Genomic DNA, 20,799 nt, shown 5'->3' on the forward strand with positions numbered 1-20,799 from the left:
ATCGAACTCCACTGGACCGACCTTCGCTGCATCCACTTCACCTTCAAGAAACCCACCACGCACCACCGCACCCAACAGATGCCTCGCCGCTGCTGGAGCAAAGTTACCGAAGACCAGCTAACCACCAAACTCGCCCAGAGCCCACCCGCCGACCCCACTGACCCCACCGCCCGCAACCTCAGACAGTGGATCAACGACTGAGCCAACACCCTCGCCCGATCAAGAAACCCTCCAACAGTCTTACCAACAAGAAAGCCAGGTGGTTCAATGAAGACCTCCGGGCCTCCAAGCAAACCTGTAGAAAGCTGGAGAAGATCTGGCTCCATGAACGAACACCGGACAGCCACGCAGCCCACAAGAACGCCACCTGTAGACACCATCATCTCATCAGATCTGCCAAAAGGGCCTCCTTCAAAAACTGCCTAGACAACAACGCGCACAACAGCAAAGAGCTCTTCAACATCGTGAAGGAACTTTCCAACCCCAGCTCCAACACCAACAACGTCCCACCCTCGCAAGACCTGTGCGACTCGCTGGCCACCTTCTTCCACCGCAAGATCGCAGACATCAACAACAGCTTCAACGCCACGACCGCCCCAACAACCACTGAGACCTCCACCCCCACGACCACCATCCACACCAACCGCCTGCTCTCCTGGACCAACATCAACGACAACGACACCATCAAGATCATGAACACCATCCACTCCGGATCTCTGTCAGACCCATGCCCACACCACATCTTCAACAAAGCCAGCACATCCATCGCACCCCATCTCTGGAAAGTCATCAACACCTCCTTCGAGACAGTAACCTTCCCGGAGAGCTGGAAGCACGCCGAGATCAACGCTTTACTCAAGAAACCCAAGGTGGACCCCAAGGATCTCAAGAACGTCCGGCCCATCTCCCTGCTCCCGTTCCCGGCAAAGGTCATCGAGAAGACCGTCAACGAACAACTGTCCCGCTACCTCGAGGAGAACAACATCCTGGACCCTTCCCAGTCCGGGTTCCGCAGCAACCACAGCTCCGAGACTGCCCTCATCGCCGCCACAGATGACATCAAGTCCCTGCTGGACCTGTCAGCCGCCTTCGACACTGTCTGCCACCACACACTCCAAACACACCTCCACAACGCCGGGATCCAAGAGAAGGCCCTGGACTGGACCACCTCCTTCCTCTCTGGCAGAACACACAGCGTCCGCCTTCCCCCCTTCCACTCGGAAGCCACCGAGGTCATCTGCGGCATACCCCAGGGCTCATCCCTCAGCCCAACTCTGTTTAACATTTACATGGCACCGCTCGCCCACGTTGCCCGTCGGCATGACCTCAACATCATCTTGGACGCCGATGACACCCAGCTGATCCTCTCCCTCATCAAGGACAGCCACACTGCCCAAACCAACCTTTACAAAGGAATGAAGGCCGTCGCTGAATGGATGAGGAACAGCTGACTGATGCCGAACTCGGACAAGACTGAGGTCTTCATCCTTGGATCCACCCCTTCGGCCTGGGATGACTCCTGGTGGCCGACCGCACTGGGAACTGCTCCAACACCCACCGACTATTCACGCAACCTAGGGGTGTTCCTCAACTCCACCCTCTCCATGACTAAACAGGTCAACGCCGTCTCCTCCTCCTGCTTCAACACTCTCTGCATTCTCCGCAGGATCTACAAATGGATCCCCACTGAAACAAGAAGAACGGTCACCCAGGCCCTTGTCAGCAGCAGGTTGGACTACGGAAACGCCCTCTACGCAGGAGCCTCGGCCAAACTCCTGAGATGGCTCCAACACATCCATAACACCTCTGCACGCCTGACCCTCAACATCCCTCGCCACAGCCACATCACACCCCACCTGAGAGACCTGCACTGGCTCCCGGTCAACAAGAGGATAACCTTCAAGCTCCTCCCCCATGCACACAAGGCACTCCACAACACCGGACCAACATACCTCAACAGACGACTCGGCTTGTACACCCCCACCTGCCAGCTCCGCTCCGCCGACCTTGCCACAATACCCCGCTTCCGAAGAGCAACCTCCGGCGGCAGATCGTTCTCCCACCTCACCGCCAAGACCTGGAACACCCTCCCCATCCACCTACGGCAAACCCAAGACCTGCTGACCTTCAGAAAACTCCTCAAGATTTCCACGTTAAGTAGTAGGATTTGGTGTTGGGGCCAGTTCCAAAGACAATAATGCAGAACTCAAGATATTCTGGTCATTATTAAGGGGTTATCCAAGCGAATACTGCTCTCTTTCACCTTTGAAGGCCTCCGCTTGCTGGGTGTCATCTGCATATGCCATAAATGAAAACTTAAAAGATTAAATTAATAAAGTTAGAGGGCATTGTATAGATTAATGAGAGCAGGGCTCAAAACAGACCCCTCAGAAACTCCAAAGATCACAGAAACAGGGGAAGTTAAACTGCTGTGAGTGATTAGTGAGTATGAATTTGAACCAGCTTGGGGCTGATGGCATATAAGTAATTGGGATGAGAAGTTGATAAGTATTTGATGTAACACCCTATACAGTTAAAATCATCTCTCGTGTAGCACAGGATTGACATCCGTGAACAGGAGGTTCCCCTATTATTATCAAAATTAAGAACTATTCACATTTCCTGTAACTATACTGACCAACCCATGGGACTAAAGAGTAACATTACTCGTTCATTTGTGCTACAATGTCTCACAGGCCTAATTTAGAAGCTTCCCACCTGTTTTTGAAATTTGGTGTCCAAGCATTGACCATAATCATACGGACACTGACTTTAGTTAACTATATCAGTTTGAATTGTAACCAGCTATCTCTATACCTCCCTCTATTCCTGAATAGTTTTGCAGAATAGCTGGAATTGAGACCTCAGAAACATAATCAGTAAATGTGGCATTGTAAAGCCATGAGGTCCTACAGATAACCTTGTATGATCAGGATTTTTTCAGATGGGTATTGCTAATACAATAACTTAGATTATATGTATGGTGATAGCTGACACCCCTGCTTATTGCCCTACTGATTTTTAAGTGAATCACATAATAGTACATTAGTTAGACTCTTTGCCATGGTAACTTCATAAATATGCTTTAGACCATTTGTTTATTGGCTAGTGTGCAAATTGTAAACCCCAAATTACATGATTGATTGCATCTAAATGAGCACTTTTGGTGATGTCTACTTAAGTACTATACTTAAATGGTCTAGTGTTGCTGTATCAATACAATCTTAATGAACTAAACTGTTTCCTCAGTGGTGAACATTGAACAAACTTTTCAGGCTGAATGCTCAGATTTGTTTCAACATTTTCATATTTTCATGAATTAATAAAATTGTCTGTAGTTGGACCCGTAATTAGGTTTTTTTCAAGAATTGGCTATGAGTCTAGCCTTGTTTCCTGCATTTCTTTGGACATTTTTGGTTATTGATGCCCCTAAAGGGAATACCACTTGAAGTATCATATGTACAATTTAGGGGCTTTGTTAAGACTGAATGTTTCTGTTGCTCTCTTCATTTCAGCTATATTGATTTCTAATTCAATAGTCTCTGCATAACTTCCACCTAAAGATGGAAAATGTAGCTTGAACATGAACTTCTACTTTACATCTGCATATCTCTCTTTTGCTCTTCGTTAGAACAGAAATGACATCTTCACATCTCTTTTTTTATTCAATGTTGTAAGAGAAAGTAAATGAATCAAAAACAAGCTGGGTGTTGAACAGGTTAACAGCGAGAACTTGAATTTATAACAGAGTTTGAAGGATATCTAAAAAGTGTCTACCAAGTAGAATGTAATTAATAATTCTAGAAGCGAAAAATTCTTTTTAAATAAACTCTTGAAGACATATTTGAAATGTATGCTGAAAGTATCTGGTATGTCTTTTCTTAAGGAACACCCATTATCTGGGCTCTTTCATTATAAATGTAATAAATGTAAGAAGAACACAGATTTTCACTGCACTTGGATTCATCATTGTTGTAGTTTATTTTACATTTTATTTAATTTTCTGATTCATTAAGAGTTAATTGCATTGATAAGTTAGTAGGAACTGTGAAAAAAAGAGAAAAACCCCGCAAAACAAGGGGACAGGGTTTAAGCAACCAAGCAATTTAAAGGATTTCCCTTGCTAAATTATTTAGATATGGAATTACGGTTCAGTGTTTTTTGAATCAGGTTAGAAGCCTCCTCTTTTTATTATGTTTCCATATCATATGTTTACATTTTCTACCAATTGTATCTACATGAAGCTGCACTGTAGTTTCTACGGCCATACCAAATATTATTCACGATTCCCTTTTCTAAATCATTCAGTCTATGAATACACTCACATACAGTCACCACAATTAAATTGATTTGATGCCACAGGAATCTGAAAAAAAACACATAGATTATTTAATATATATTCAAGGGATTAGGGATGGTGACAATTTAAAAAAAAATTATGCAACGTTGCTAACTGTAAAACTATGAAAATTTGCAGAATAACATTTTTCTTGCAAATCTAAATGTTTATATGATGTGTTTGTGCTGTCCAGCTATAGCTATTTATTAAGTAGGCAGGTCAAAGAAAATACATTTTTAAAAGTAATTTATGCTTTGCTGTGCATGTTATTTTAATGCATAACTGGGAAATTTCATCTCATAAAGAGGGGAGGAGAATGGTGCAATGTTTTACATTTTTTTATCCTGGAAGTGGCATATAATGTACTCATTTAGGTAAAGATATGCCGACAGAATAATATGACAATGGTATTCAGGTAAATTCAAAACAGCTTCCAAAAAAATTGACAGCGAATCATGAAATCTATACTAGCACTGATATACTTATTTGAAAATTGTAGGCTAATGATACACTGTACTTTTACAATCCATGGGGGAGACATTGCCTTACATATAGGTAAATTCAACACATTGGAATTATCCTGGTCAGGTAAACTGGTCTCACGCTTTAAGGGAATGAAATAATAAAGTTCCTTACTTTGAAAGTGCATATTTTGCATATGTGTACCTACTCCGAAATGTTGACACCTATATGAAAACTTGTGTCATTTAAGCCATACATATAGCTTTCCTGAGATGATATTGAAAATTAAAATATAAGTTTCGAATTCTCAAAAATATATTTTTCACTCATCCCTCTACTGATAATAGAAATAATATCACTGAACAGACCGAAATATAGCATGTATTGCCCCTCACGCAGTCTTTTGAAAGACTAAACACATGCAGTAAACTTTTTCCAGCAGACTGGTTTTCCAGTCTTTTTTGACTAGGTGGCATTAAATCAGCGTGTTAAGGCTAATTTCATTGTATGCAGAGTAGTTCAAATAACAGGCATAGGAAGGTGGCCCCCTTTTAGCAGTAAAGATATATTACAAGAAGTAAATAGGTAGGAGCTTTTGTAATGTGTAAAGAGATAGGTTTTAATATTTTGTTATGAACATTTCAACTGTATGAAGCAATGCTAATTTTTCCCTTAGTTTATTATTTTAGTTCCTGTTGTGCTAAAATGAAGACAATAACACTTAATATTTTAGATGTTGCTCTTCTGATACGTTTTGGTGTATTTTGTGAGATGACGTTATATGTGCATTGTTTATACAAATATGTGTATTGTTAAACTGTATGTTTTTGTTACTGAATGTATGTCTGAATTTCTTGCAGTTCAAAGAATCATTTAAGGATCTGAAAAAAAAGTTTAATAATTTGAAATTTAACTACATGAAGAAAACAGAAAAAGCCAGAAATTCTAAAGTTCTTAAAAATCATATTCAACAAGTTGAAATGTATGCTGAAAAAATTCAGGTAAATAATGCAAAAGAGTGTCAAGATGATTTCGGGAGCTGGCATCCTTAGGGTTACCACTATAACGGCATAGTCAGTGGTGTGCACACGTTTTCATTGTGGGGGAAAGGAATGAGGTGTGGATATAAGACAATCTCCGGAGTAAATATGGTTAGTGTCTGAGAAGTAACATGTTATAAAGGTAGTTTTGCTGTGACCCTTCAATCTATAGGTCATTTCTATTTGTTCAAGAGAATATTTGAGGTGTTTGTTTAACTTTATTTTTATATTTTCTTTTAACTTATATGTGTATAAACCAGGTGTGTTAAGCATTGCCATGTTTTATCATTTTCCTCTGCTTGTGAGCATTTATCTATATGTTCAATTCTATATTATTTGATTAATTGCTAAGTATACAGAAAATATTGTTCTTATGAACTTTCTAAAATAATTGCAATCGTAAATGTCACTATATATTCAGTTTATTATTGTCATTGCTCGCCTTGGTACAGGAGGGTCATAATGTTTATTTATGAATGGATTGGTGAAACTTTCAATATATGTGTACAGCAACATACTTCCTAGACCAATTGCACATGAAAACAGTTATAAGTGTCCCATGCCATGTAGATCACATCAAATTGAATCATACTGTTTGCAATCTATAAAATAATAAAATCACAATTTAACATGTACTCAATATCTGAACCTCAATTTACAAAATTTAAATAATTAAAACAAAATGTAAAGAAAATGAAATGGAAAAACTGCATCCTGCATTAATTCTAAGAAATAGTAATGATTTACTAACAGGAAAGTTAAACAGTACACACAAATTGTTTGGATCATCAGGTCAAATCACCCAAAGATTTAAGTATGATTAATCAATAAGTCAAACACTGAATAACGAATTGTAAGCCGAATTTACAAAATTATTTATGCACTTAAGTTGCACCTACACGCAAAAGTACCTTCACTTGCATGTATAAATTGGGTTTGAGCTCACAAAACATGAACCAAATTTCACAAATGGTTTTACATAATCCTAAAGTAATTTACATGTGAGGAATTCGGCTCCTTGAGAATGTGTAATGTTTTAGGTTTGTATCGTCATGGTATTGCCATCTGTTCTAGAAGGTTGCTAAACAGCACCCCAGGTGCCTGTGCCTAAAACAAAGCGGTACAAAAGGGGTGTGATGGACGGAGCATCTGAACCAATCAAACACTCACACCCAGTCAACAGATCTGGGTTTAATCCATCACCGTTCTTTAGCCCACTCTGCCACCCCAGTTCAGACATGGCCATATGCAAATCAGACTGACCCTGTGCCTCATGGGAACAGTCCAGCCCAAACTGCCAAGCCATGCTTTCCCTGGACCGGAAACAAGCTTCCTAGGACAGGTTAATGGCATTACAGCCGTCTTCAGCCAGGCTTGCTTGAATCCAGTGGCAAAGTGAGCAAGGGACTCAAGTCTGAGCATACCCTGCCAACTTATGGCAAACAAAGCGGTACAAAAGGGGTGTGATGGACGGAGCATCTGAACCAATCAAACACTCACACCCAGTCAACAGATCTGGGTTTAATCCATCACCGTTCTTTAGCCCACTCTGCCACCCCAGTTCAGACATGGCCATATGCAAATCAGTCTGACCCTGTGCCTCATGGGAACAGTCCAGCCCGAATTGCCAAGCCATGCCTTCCTTGGACTGGAAACAAGCTTCCTAGGACCGGTTTCTGGCATTACAGCCGTCTTCATCCAGGCTTGCTTGAATCCAGTGGCAAAGTGAGCAAGGGACTCACGTCTGAGCATACCCTGCCAACTTATGGCGTACACAGCGGTACAAAACGGGTGTGATGGGCGGAGCAACTGAACCAATCAAACACTCACACCCAGTCAACAGAGCTGTGTTTAATCCAGCACCGTTCTTTAGCCCACTCTGCCACCCCAGTTCAGACATGGCCATATGCAAATCAGTCTGACCCTGTGCCTCATGGGAACAGTCCAGCCCGAACTGCCAAGCCATGCCTTCCCTGGACCAGAAACAAGCTGCCTAGAACCGGTTTCTGGCATTACAACCGTCTTCAGCCAGGCTTGCTTGAATCCAGTGGCAAAGTGAGCAAGGGACTCACGTCTGAGCATACCCTGACAACTTATGGCGAACACAGCGGTACAAAAGGGGTGTGATGGACGGAGCAACTGAACCAATCAAACACTCACACCCAGTCAACAGATCTGGGTTTAATCCATCACCGTTCTTTAGCTCACCCTGCCACCCCAGTTTAGACATGGCCATATGCAAATCAGTCTGACCCTGTGCCTCATGGGAACAGTCCAGCCCGAACTGCCAAGCCATGCCTTCCCTGGACCAGAAACAAGCTGCCTAGGACCGGTTTCTGGCATTACAGCCGTCTTCATCCAGGCTTGCTTGAATCCAGTGGCAAAGTGAGCAAGGGACTCACATCTGAGCATACCTGCCAACTTATGGCGAACACAGCGGTACAAAACGGGTGTGATGGACGGAGCAACTGAACCAATCAAACACTCACACCCAGTCAACAGATCTGGGTTTAATCCAGCACCGTTCTTTAGCCCACTCTGCCACCCCAGTTCAGACAGGCCATATGCAAATCAGTCTGACCCTGTGCCTCATGGGAACAGTCCAGCCCGAACTGCCAAGCCATGCCTTCCCTGGACCGGAAACAAGCTTCCAGGGACCGGTTTCTGGCATTACAGCCGTCTTCAGCCAGGCTTGCTTGAATCCAGTGGCAAAGTGAGCAAGGGACTCACGTCTGAGCATACCCTGCCAACTTATGGCGAACACAGCGGTACAAAACGGGTGTGATGGACGGAGCAACTGAACCAATCAAACACTCACACCCAGTCAACAGATCTGTGTTTAATCCAGCACAGTTGTTTAGCCCACTCTGCCACCCCAGTTCGGACAGGCCATATGCAAATCAGTCTGACCCTGTGCCTCATGGGAACAGTCCAGCCCGAACTGCCAAGCCATGCCTTCCCTGGACCGGAAACAAGCTTCCAGGGACCGGTTTCTGGCATTACAGCCGTCTTCAGCCAGGCTTGCTTGAATCCAGTGGCAAAGTGAGCAAGGGACTCACGTCTGAGCATACCCTGACAACTTATGGCGAACACAGCGGTACAAAAGGGGTGTGATGGACGGAGCAACTGAACCAATCAAACACTCACACCCAGTCAACAGATCTGGGTTTAATCCATCACCGTTCTTTAGCTCACCCTGCCACCCCAGTTTAGACATGGCCATATGCAAATCAGTCTGACCCTGTGCCTCATGGGAACAGTCCAGCCCGAACTGCCAAGCCATGCCTTCCCTGGACCAGAAACAAGCTGCCTAGGACCGGTTTCTGGCATTACAGCCGTCTTCATCCAGGCTTGCTTGAATCCAGTGGCAAAGTGAGCAAGGGACTCACGTCTGAGCATACCTGCCAACTTATGGCGAACACAGCGGTACAAAACGGGTGTGATGGACGGAGCAACTGAACCAATCAAACACTCACACCCAGTCAACAGATCTGGGTTTAATCCAGCACCGTTCTTTAGCCCACTCTGCCACCCCAGTTCAGACAGGCCATATGCAAATCAGTCTGACCCTGTGCCTCATGGGAACAGTCTAGCCCGAACTGCCAAGCCATGCCTTCCCTGGACCGGAAACAAGCTTCCAGGGACCGGTTTCTGGCATTACAGCCGTCTTCAGCCAGGCTTGCTTGAATCCAGTGGCAAAGTGAGCAAGGGACTCACGTCTGAGCATACCCTGCCAACTTATGGCGAACAAAGCGGTACAAAAGGGGTGTGATGGACGGAGCATCTGAACCAATCAAACATTCACACCCAGTCAACAGATCTGGGTTTAATCCATCACCGTTCTTTAGCCCACTCTGCCACCCCAGTTCAGACATGGCCATATGCAAATCAGTCTGACCCTGTGCCTCATGGGAACAGTCCAGCCCGAACTGCCAAGCCATGCCTTCCCTGGACTGGAAACAAGCTTCCTAGGACCGGTTTCTGGCATTACAGCCGTCTTCAGCCAGGCTTGCTTGAATCCAGTGGCAAAGTGAGCAAGGGACTCACGTCTGAGCATACCCTGCCAACTTATGGCGAACAAAGCGGTACAAAAGGGGTGTGATGGACGGAGCATCTGAACCAATCGAACACTCACACCCAGTCAACAGATCTGGGTTTAATCCATCACCGTTCTTTAGCCCACTCTGCCACCCCAGTTCAGACATGGCCATATGCAAATCAGTCTGACCCTGTGCCTCATGGGAACAGTCCAGCCTGAACTTCCAAGCCATGCCTTCCCTGGACCGGAAACGAGCTTCCTAGGACCGGTTTCTGGCATTACAGCTGTCTACAGCCAGGCTTGCTTGAATCCACTGGCAAAGTGAGCAAGGGACTCACGTCTGAGCATACCCTGCCAACTTATGGCGAACAAAGCGGTACAAAAGGGATGTGATGGACGGAGCATCTGAACCAATCAAACACTCACACCCAGTCAACAGATCTGGATTTACTCCATCACCGTTCTTTAGCCCACTCTGCCACCCCAGTTCAGACATGGCCATATGTAAATCAGTCTGACCGTGTGCCTCATGGGACCAGTCCAGCCCGAACTGCCAAGCCATGCCTTCCCTGGACCGGAAACGAGCTTCCTAGGACCGGTTTCTGGCATTACAGCTGGCTTCAGCCAGGCTTGCTTGAATCCAGTGGCAAAGTGAGCAAGGGACACACGTCTGAGCATACCCTGCCAACTTATGGCGAACAAAGTGGTACAAAAGGGGTGTGATGGACGGAGCATCTGAACCAATCAAACACTCACAGCCAGTCAACAGATCTGGGTTTAATCCATCACCGTTCTTTATCCCCCTCTGCCACCCCAGTTCTGACATGGCCATATGCAAATCAGTCTGACCCTGTGCCTCATGGGAACAGCCAGCCCGAACTGCCAAGCCATGCCTTCCCTGGACCGAAAACAAGCTTCCTAGGACCAGTTTCTGGCATTACAGCCGTCTTCAGCCAGGCTTGCTTGAATCCAGTGGCAAAGTGAGCAAGGGACTCATGTCTGAGCATACCCTGCCAACTTATGGCGAACAAAGCGGTACAAAAGGGGTGTGATGGACGGAACATCTGAACCAATCAAACACTCACACCCAGTACACAGTTCTGGGTTTAATCCATCACCGTTCTTTAGCCCACTCTGCCACCCCAGTTCAGACATGGCCATATGCAAATCAGTCTGACCCTGTGCCTCATGGGAACAGTCCAACCCGAACTGCCAAGCCATGCCTTCCCTGGACCGGAAACGAGCTTCCTAGGACCGGTTTCTGGCATTACAGCCGTCTTCAGCCAGGCTTGCTTGAATCCAGTGGCAAAGTGAGCAAGGGACTCACGTCTGAGCATACCCTGCCAACTTATGGCGAACAAAGCGGTACAAAAGGGGTGTGATTGACAGAGCATCTGTACCAATCAAACACTCACACCCAGTCAACAGATCTGGGTTTACTCTATCACCGTTATTTAGCCCACTCTACCACCCCAGTTCAGACATGGCCATATGCATATCAGTCTGACCCTGTGCCTCATGGGAACAGTCCAGCCCGAACTGCCAAGCCATGCCTTCCCTGGACCGGAAACGAGCTTCCTAGGACCGGTTTCTGGCATTACAGCCGTCTTCAGCCAGGCTTGCTTGAATCCAGTGGCAAAGTGAGCAAGGGACTCACGTCTGAGCATACCCTGCCAACTTATGGCGAACAAAGCGGTACAAAAGGGGTGTGATGGACGGAGCATCTGAACCAATCAAACATTCACACCCAGTCAACAGATCTGGGTTTAATCCATCACCGTTCTTTAGCCCACTCTGCCACCCCAGTTCAGACATGGCCATATGCAAATCAGTCTGACCCTGTGCCTCATGTGAACAGTCCAGCCCGAACTGCCAAGCCATGCCTTCCCTGGACCGGAAACGAGCTTCCTAGGACCGGTTTCTGGCATTACAGCCGTCTTCAGCCAGGCTTGCTTGAATCCAGTGGCAAAGTGAGCAAGGGGCTCACGTCTGAGCATACCCTGCCAACTTATGGCGAACAAAGCGGTACAAAAGGGGTGTGATGGACGGAGCATCTGAACCAATCAAACATTCACACCCAGTCAACAGATCTGGGTTTAATCCATCACCGTTCTTTAGCCCACCCTGCCACCCCAGTTCAGACATGGCCATATGCAAATCAGTCTGACCCTGTGCCTCATGGGAACAGTCCAGCCCGAAACTGCCAAGCCATGCCTTCCCTGGACTGGAAACGAGCTTCCTAGGACCGGTTTCTGGCATTACAGCCGTCTTCAGCCAGGCTTGCTTGAATCCAGTGGCAAAGTGAGCAAGGGACTCACGTCTGAGCATACCCTGCCAACTTATGGCGAATAAAGCGGTACAAAAGGTTGTGATGGACGGAGCATCTGAACCAATCAAACATTCACACCCAGTCAACAGATCTGGGCTTAATAGATCACCGTTCTTTAGCCCACCCTGCCACCCCAGTTCAGACATGGCCATATGCAAATCAGTCTGACCCTGTGCCTCATGGGAACAGTCCAGCCCGAACTGCCAAGCCATGCCTTCCCCGGACCGGAAACAAGCTTCCTAGGACCAGTTTCTGGCATTACAGCCGTCTTCAGCCAGGCTTGCTTGAATCCAGTGGCAAAGTGAGCAAGGGACTCATGTCTGAGCATACCCTGCCAACTTATGGCGAACAAAGCGGTACAAAAGAGGTGTGATGGACAGAACATCTGAACCAATCAAGCACTCACACCCAGTACACAGTTCTGGGTTTAATCCATCACCGTTCTTTAGCCCACTCTGCCACCCCAGTTCAGACATGGCCATATGCAAATCAGTCTGACCCTGTGCCTCATGGGAACAGTCCAGCCTGAACTTCCAAGCCATGCCTTCCCTGGACCGGAAACGAGCTTCCTAGGACCGGTTTCTGGCATTACAGCCGTCTACAGCCAGGCTTGCTTGAATCCAGTGGCAAAGTGAGCAAGGGACTCACGTCTGAGCATACCCTGCCAACTTATGGCGAACAAAGTGGTACAAAAGGGGTGTGATGGACGGAGCATCTGAACCAATCAAACACTCACACCCAGTCAACAGATCTGGGTTTACTCCATCACCGTTCTTTAGCCCACTCTGCCACCCCAGTTCAGACATGGCCATATGCAAATCAGTCTGACCCTGTGCCTCATGGGAACAGTCCAGCCCGAACTGCCAAGCCATGCCTTCCCTGGACCGGAAACGAGCTTCCTAGGACCGGTTTCTGGCATTACAGCTGGCTTCAGCCAGGCTTGCTTGAATCCAGTGGCAAAGTGAGCAAGGGACACACGTCTGAGCATACCCTGCCAACTTATGGCGAACAAAGTGGTACAAAAGGGGTGTGATGGACGGAGCATCTGAACCAATCAAACATTCACACCCAGTCAACAGATCTGGGTTTAATCCATCACCGTTCTTTAGCGCACCCTGCCACCCCAGTTCAGACATGGCCATATGTAAATCAGTCTGACCCTGTGCCTCATGGGAACAGTCCAGCCCGAACTGCCAAGCCATGCCTTCCCTGGACTGGAAACGAGCTTCCTAGGACCGGTTTCTGGCATTACAGCCGTCTTCAGCCAGGCTTGCTTGAATCCAGTGGCAAAGTGAGCAAGGGACTCACGTCTGAGCATACCCTGCCAACTTATGGCGAACAAAGCGGTACAAAAGGGGTGTGATGGACGGAGCATCTGAACCAATCAAACACTCGCACCCAGTCAACAGATCTGGGTTTACTCCATCACCGTTCTTTAGCCCACCCTGCCACCCCAGTTCAGACATGGCCATATGCAAATCAGTCTGACCCTGTGCCTCATGGGAACTGTCCAGCCCGAACTGCCAAGCCATGCCTTCCCTGGACTGGAAACAAGCTTCCTAGGACCGGTTTATGGCATTACAGCCGTCTTCAGCCAGGCTTGCTTGAATCCAGTGGCAAAGTGAGCAAGGGACTCATGTCTGAGCATACCCTGCCAACTTATGGCGAACAAAGCGGTTCAAAAGGGGTGTGATGGACGGAACATCTGAACCAATCAAACACTCACACCCAGTACACAGTTCTGGGTTTAATCCATCACCGTTCTTTAGCCCACTCTGCCACCCCAGTTCAGACATGGCCATATGCAAATCAGTCTGACCCTGTGCCTCATGGGAACAGTCCAACCCGAACTGCCAAGCCATGCCTTCCCTGGACCGGAAACGAGCTTCCTAGGACCGGTTTCTGGCATTACAGCCGTCTTCAGCCAGGCTTGCTTGAATCCAGTGGCAAAGTGAGCAAGGGACTCACGTCTGAGCATACCCTGCCAACTTATGGCGAACAAAGCGGTACAAAAGGGGTGTGATGGACAGAGCATCTGTACCAATCAAACACTCACACCCAGTCAACAGATCTGGGTTTACTCTATCACCGTTATTTAGCCCACTCTACCACCCCAATTCAGACATGGCCATATGCAAATCAGTCTGACCCTGTGCCTCATGGAAACAGTCCAGCCCGAACTGCCAAGCCATGCCTTCCCTGGACCGGAAACGAGCTTCCTAGGACCGGTTTCTGGCATTACAGCCGTCTTCAGCCAGGCTTGCTTGAATCCAGTGGCAAAGTGAGCAAGGGACTCACGTCTGAGCATACCCTGCCAACTTATGGCGAACAAAGCGGTACAAAAGGGGTGTGATGGACGGAGCATCTGAACCAATCAAACACTCACACCCAGTCAACAGATCTGGGTTTACTCCATCACCGTTCTTTAGCCCACCCTGCCACCCCAGTTCAGACATGGCCATATGCAAATCAGTCTGACCCTGTGCCTCATGGGAACTGTCCAGCCCGAACTGCCAAGCCATGCCTTCCCTGGACTGGAAACAAGCTTCCTAGGACCGGTTTATGGCATTACAGCCGTCTTCAGCCAGGCTTGCTTGAATCCAGTGGCAAAGTGAGCAAGGGACTCATGTCTGAGCATACCCTGCCAACTTATGGCGAACAAAGCGGTTCAAAAGGGGTGTGATGGACGGAACATCTGAACCAATCAAACACTCACACCCAGTACACAGTTCTGGGTTTAATCCATCACCGTTCTTTAGCCCACTCTGCCACCCCAGTTCAGACATGGCCATATGCAAATCAGTCTGACCCTGTGCCTCATGGGAACAGTCCAACCCGAACTGCCAAGCCATGCCTTCCCTGGACCGGAAACGAGCTTCCTAGGACCGGTTTCTGGCATTACAGCCGTCTTCAGCCAGGCTTGCTTGAATCCAGTGGCAAAGTGAGCAAGGGACTCACGTCTGAGCATACCCTGCCAACTTATGGCGAACAAAGCGGTACAAAAGGGGTGTGATGGACAGAGCATCTGTACCAATCAAACACTCACACCCAGTCAACAGATCTGGGTTTACTCTATCACCGTTATTTAGCCCACTCTACCACCCCAATTCAGACATGGCCATATGCAAATCAGTCTGACCCTGTGCCTCATGGGAACAGTCCAGCCCGAACTGCCAAGCCATGCCTTCCCTGGACCGGAAACGAGCTTCCTAGGACCGGTTTCTGGCATTACAGCCGTCTTCAGCCAGGCTTGCTTGAATCCAGTGGCAAAGTGAGCAAGGGACTCACGTCTGAGCATACCCTGCCAACTTATGGCGAACAAAGCGGTACAAAAGGGGTGTGATGGACGGAGCATCTGAACCAATCAAACATTCACACCCAGTCAACAGATCTGGGTTTAATCCATCACCGTTCTTTAGCCCACTCTGCCACCCCAGTTCAGACATGGCCATATGCAAATCAGTCCGACCCTGTGCCTCATGTGAACAGTCCAGCCCGAACTGCCAAGCCATGCCTTCCCTGGACCGGAAACGAGCTTCCTAGGACCGGTTTCTGGCATTACAGCCGTCTTCAGCCAGGCTTGCTCGAATCCAGTGGCAAAGTGAGCAAGGGGCTCACGTCTGAGCATACCCTGCCAACTTATGGCGAACAAAGCGGTACAAAAGGGGTGTGATGGACGGAGCATCTGAACCAATCAAACATTCACACCCAGTCAACAGATCTGGGTTTAATCCATCACCGTTCTTTAGCCCACCCTGCCACCCCAGTTCAGACATGGTCATATGCAAATCAGTCTGACCCTGTGCCTCATGGGAACAGTCCAGCCCGAACTGCCAAGCCATGCATTCCCTGGACTGGAAACGAGCTTCCTATGACCGGTTTCTGACATTACAGCCATCTTCAGCCAGGCTTGCTTGAATCCAGTGGCAAAGTGAGCAAGGGACTCAAGTCTGAGCATACCCTGCCAACTTATGGCGAACAAAGCGGTACAAAAGGGGTGTGATGGACGGAGCGTCTGAACCAATCAAACACTCACACCCAGTCAACAGATCTGGGTTTAATCCATCACCGTTCTTTAGCCCACTCTGCCACCCCAGTTCAGACATGGCCATATGCAAATCAGTCTGACCCTGTGCCTCATGGGAACAGTCCAGCCCGGACTGCCAAGCCATGCCTTCCCTGGACCGGAAACAAGCTTCCTAGGACCAGTTTCTGGCATTACAGCCGTCTTCAGCCAGGCTTGCTTGAATCCAGTGGCAAAGTGAGCAAGGGACTCATGTCTGAGCATACCCTGCCAACTTATGGCGAACAAAGCGGTACAAAAGGGGTGTGATGGACGGAACATCTGAACCAATCAAACACTCACACCCAGTCAACAGATCTGGGTTTACTCCATCACCGTTCTTTAGCCCACCCTGCCACCCCAGTTCAGACATGGCCATATGCAAATCAGTCTGACCCTGTGCCTCATGGGAACAGTCCAGCCCGAACTGCCAAGCCATGCCTTCCCTGGACTGGAAACGAGCTTCCTAGGACCGGTTTCTGGCATTACAGCCGTCTTCAGCCAGGCTTGCTTGAATCCAGTGGCAAAGTGAGCAAGGGACTCACGTCTGAGCATACCCTGCCAACTTATGGCGAATAAAGCGGTACAAAAGGTTGTGATGGACGGAGCATCTGAACCAATCAAACATTCACACCCAGTCAACAGATCTGGGCTTAATAGATCACCGTTCTTTAGCCCACCCTGCCACCCCAGTTCAGACATGGCCATATGCAAATCAGTCTGACCCTGTGCCTCATGGGAACAGTCCAGCCCGAACTGCCAAGCCATGCCTTCCCCGGACCGGAAACAAGCTTCCTAGGACCAGTTTCTGGCATTACAGCCGTCTTCAGCCAGGCTTGCTTGAATCCAGTGGCAAAGTGAGCAAGGGACTCATGTCTGAGCATACCCTGCCAACTTATGGCGAACAAAGCGGTACAAAAGAGGTGTGATGGACGGAACATCTGAACCAATCAAGCACTCACACCCAGTACACAGTTCTGGGTTTAATCCATCACCGTTCTTTAGCCCACTCTGCCACCCCAGTTCAGACATGGCCATATGCAAATCAGTCTGACCCTGTGCCTCATCGGAACAGTCCAACCCGAACTGCCTAGCCATGCCTTCCCTGGACCGGAAACGAGCTTCCTAGGACCGCTTTCTGGCATTACAGCCGTCTTCAGCCAGGCTTGCTTGAATCCAGTGGCAAAGTGAGCAAGGGACTCACGTCTGAGCATACCCTGCCAACTTATGGCGAACAAAGCGGTACAAAAGGGGTGTGATGGAAGGAGCATCTGAACCAATCAAACACTCACACCCAGTCAACAGATCTGGGTTTACTCCATCACCGTTATTTAGCCCACTCTACCACCCCAGTTCAGACATGGCCATATGCAAATCAGTCTGACCCTGTGCCTCATGGGAACAGTCCAGCCCGAACTGCCAAACCATGCCTTCCCTGGACCGGAAACGAGCTTCCTAGGACCGGTTTCTGGCATTACAGCCGTCTTCAGCCAGGCTTGCTTGAATCCAGTGGCAAAGTGAGCAAGGGACTCACGTCTGAGCATACCCTGCCAACTTATGGCGAACAAAGCGGTACAAAAGGGGTGTGATGGACGGAGCATCTGAACCAATCAAACATTCACACCCAGTCAACAGATCTGGGTTTAATCCATCACCGTTCTTTAGCCCACTCTGCCACCCCAGTTCAGACGTGGCCATATGCAAATCAGTCTGACCATGTACCTCATGGGAACAGTCCAGCCCGAACTGCCAAGCCATGCCTTCCCTGGACCGGAAACGAGCTTCCTAGGACCGGTTTCTGGCATTACAGCCGTCTTCAGCCAGGCTTGCTTGAATCCAGTGGCAAAGTGAGCAAGGGGCTCACGTCTGAGCATACCCTGCCAACTTATGGCAAACAAAGCGGTACAAAAGGGGTGTGATGGACAGAGCATCTGAACCAATCAAACATTCACACCCAGTCAACAGATCTGGGTTTAATCCATCACCGTTCTTTAGCCCACCCTGCCACCCCAGTTCAGACATGGCCATATGCAAATCAGTCTGACCCAGTGCCTCATGGGAACAGTCCAGCCCGTACTGCCAAGCCATGCATTCCCTGGACTGGAAACGAGCTTCCTAGGACCGGTTTCTGACATTACAGCCGTCTTCAGCCAGGCTTGATTGAATCCAGTGGCAAAGTGAGCAAGGGACTCAAGTCTGAGCATACCCTGCCAACTTATGGCGAACAAAGCGGTACAAAAGGGGTGTGATGGACGGAGCATCTGAACCAATCAAACACTCACACCCAGTCAACAGATCTGGGTTTAATCCATCACCGTTCTTTAGCCCACTCTGCCACCCCAGTTCAGACATGGCCATATGCAAATCAGTCTGACCCTGTGCCTCATGGGAACAGTCCAGCCCGGACTGCCAAGCCATGCCTTCCCTGGACCGGAAACAAGCTTCCTAGGACCAGTTTCTGGCATTACAGCCGTCTTCAGCCAGGCTTGCTTGAATCCAGTGGCAAAGTGAGCAAGGGGCTCACGTCTGAGCATACCCTGCCAACTTATGGCGAACAAAGCGGTACAAAAGGGGTGTGATGGACGGAGCATCTGAACCAATCAAACATTCACCCCCAGTCAACAGATCTGGGTTTAATCCATCACCGTTCTTTAGCCCACCCTGCCACCCCAGTTCAGACATGGTCATATGCAAATCAGTCTGACCCTGTGCCTCATGGGAACAGTCCAGCCCGAACTGCCAAGCCATGCATTCCCTGGACTGGAAACGAGCTTCCTATGACCGGTTTCTGACATTACAGCCATCTTCAGCCAGGCTTGCTTGAATCCAGTGGCAAAGTGAGCAAGGGACTCAAGTCTGAGCATACCCTGCCAACTTATGGCGAACAAAGCGGTACAAAAGGGGTGTGATGGACGGAGCGTCTGAACCAATCAAACACTCACACCCAGTCAACAGATCTGGGTTTAATCCATCACCGTTCTTTAGCCCACTCTGCCACCCCAGTTCAGACATGGCCATATGCAAATCAGTCTGACCCTGTGCCTCATGGGAACAGTCCAGCCCGGACTGCCAAGCCATGCCTTCCCTGGACCGGAAACAAGCTTCCTAGGACCAGTTTCTGGCATTACAGCCGTCTTCAGCCAGGCTTGCTTGAATCCAGTGGCAAAGTGAGCAAGGGACTCATGTCTGAGCATACCCTGCCAACTTATGGCGAACAAAGCGGTACAAAAGGGGTGTGATGGACGGAACATCTGAACCAATCAAACACTCACACCCAGTCAACAGATCTGGGTTTACTCCATCACCGTTCTTTAGCCCACCCTGCCACCCCAGTTCAGACATGGCCATATGCAAATCAGTCTGACCCTGTGCCTCATGGGAACAGTCCAGCCCGAACTGCCAAGCCATGCCTTCCCTGGACTGGAAACGAGCTTCCTAGGACCGGTTTCTGGCATTACAGCCGTCTTCAGCCAGGCTTGCTTGAATCCAGTGGCAAAGTGAGCAAGGGACTCACGTCTGAGCATACCCTGCCAACTTATGGCGAACAAAGCGGTACAAAAGGGGTGTGATGGAAGGAGCATCTGAACCAATCAAACACTCACACCCAGTCAACAGATCTGGGTTTACTCCATCACCGTTATTTAGCCCACTCTACCACCCCAGTTCAGACATGGCCATATGCAAATCAGTCTGACCCTGTGCCTCATGGGAACAGTCCAGCCCGAACTGCCAAACCATGCCTTCCCTGGACCGGAAACGAGCTTCCTAGGACCGGTTTCTGGCATTACAGCCGTCTTCAGCCAGGCTTGCTTGAATCCAGTGGCAAAGTGAGCAAGGGACTCACGTCTGAGCATACCCTGCCAACTTATGGCGAACAAAGCGGTACAAAAGGGGTGTGATGGACGGAGCATCTGAACCAATCAAACATTCACACCCAGTCAACAGATCTGGGTTTAATCCATCACCGTTCTTTAGCCCACTCTGCCACCCCAGTTCAGACGTGGCCATATGCAAATCAGTCTGACCATGTACCTCATGGGAACAGTCCAGCCCGAACTGCCAAGCCATGCCTTCCCTGGACCGGAAACGAGCTTCCTAGGACGGGTTTCTGGCATTACAGCCGTCTTCAGCCAGGCTTGCTTGAATCCAGTGGCAAAGTGAGCAAGGGGCTCACGTCTGAGCATACCCTGCCAACTTATGGCGAACAAAGCGGTACAAAAGGGGTGTGATGGACAGAGCATCTGAACCAATCAAACATTCACACCCAGTCAACAGATCTGGGTTTAATCCATCACCGTTCTTTAGCCCACCCTGCCACCCCAGTTCAGACATGGCCATATGCAAATCAGTCTGACCCAGTGCCTCATGGGAACAGTCCAGCCCGTACTGCCAAGCCATGCATTCCCTGGACTGGAAACGAGCTTCCTAGGACCGGTTTCTGACATTACAGCCGTCTTCAGCCAGGCTTGCTTGAATCCAGTGGCAAAGTGAGCAAGGGACTCAAGTCTGAGCATACCCTGCCAACTT

At 48.6% G+C, this 20,799-nt stretch overlaps 1 protein-coding gene across 3 annotated transcripts in view; it reads left to right on the forward strand.

Annotated features, from left to right (window-relative positions):
* The window catches only part of CCDC141 (coiled-coil domain containing 141), an 808,330-nt gene that overhangs the window by 701,711 nt on the left and 85,820 nt on the right, over positions 1 to 20,799 (forward strand). For all 3 annotated transcript variants that reach the window (XM_078681492.1, XM_078681494.1, XM_078681493.1), the window contains exon 18: positions 5,662 to 5,802. In XM_078681492.1, coding sequence (XP_078537618.1) covers positions 5,662 to 5,802 — 141 coding nt within the window. The remainder of the gene's footprint in view (positions 1 to 5,661; positions 5,803 to 20,799) is intronic.

The sequence above is a fragment of the Lissotriton helveticus genome, chromosome 3_1 (genome assembly GCF_964261635.1).
Source record: "Lissotriton helveticus chromosome 3_1, aLisHel1.1, whole genome shotgun sequence".
NCBI classification, from domain to species: domain Eukaryota; kingdom Metazoa; phylum Chordata; class Amphibia; order Caudata; family Salamandridae; genus Lissotriton; species Lissotriton helveticus.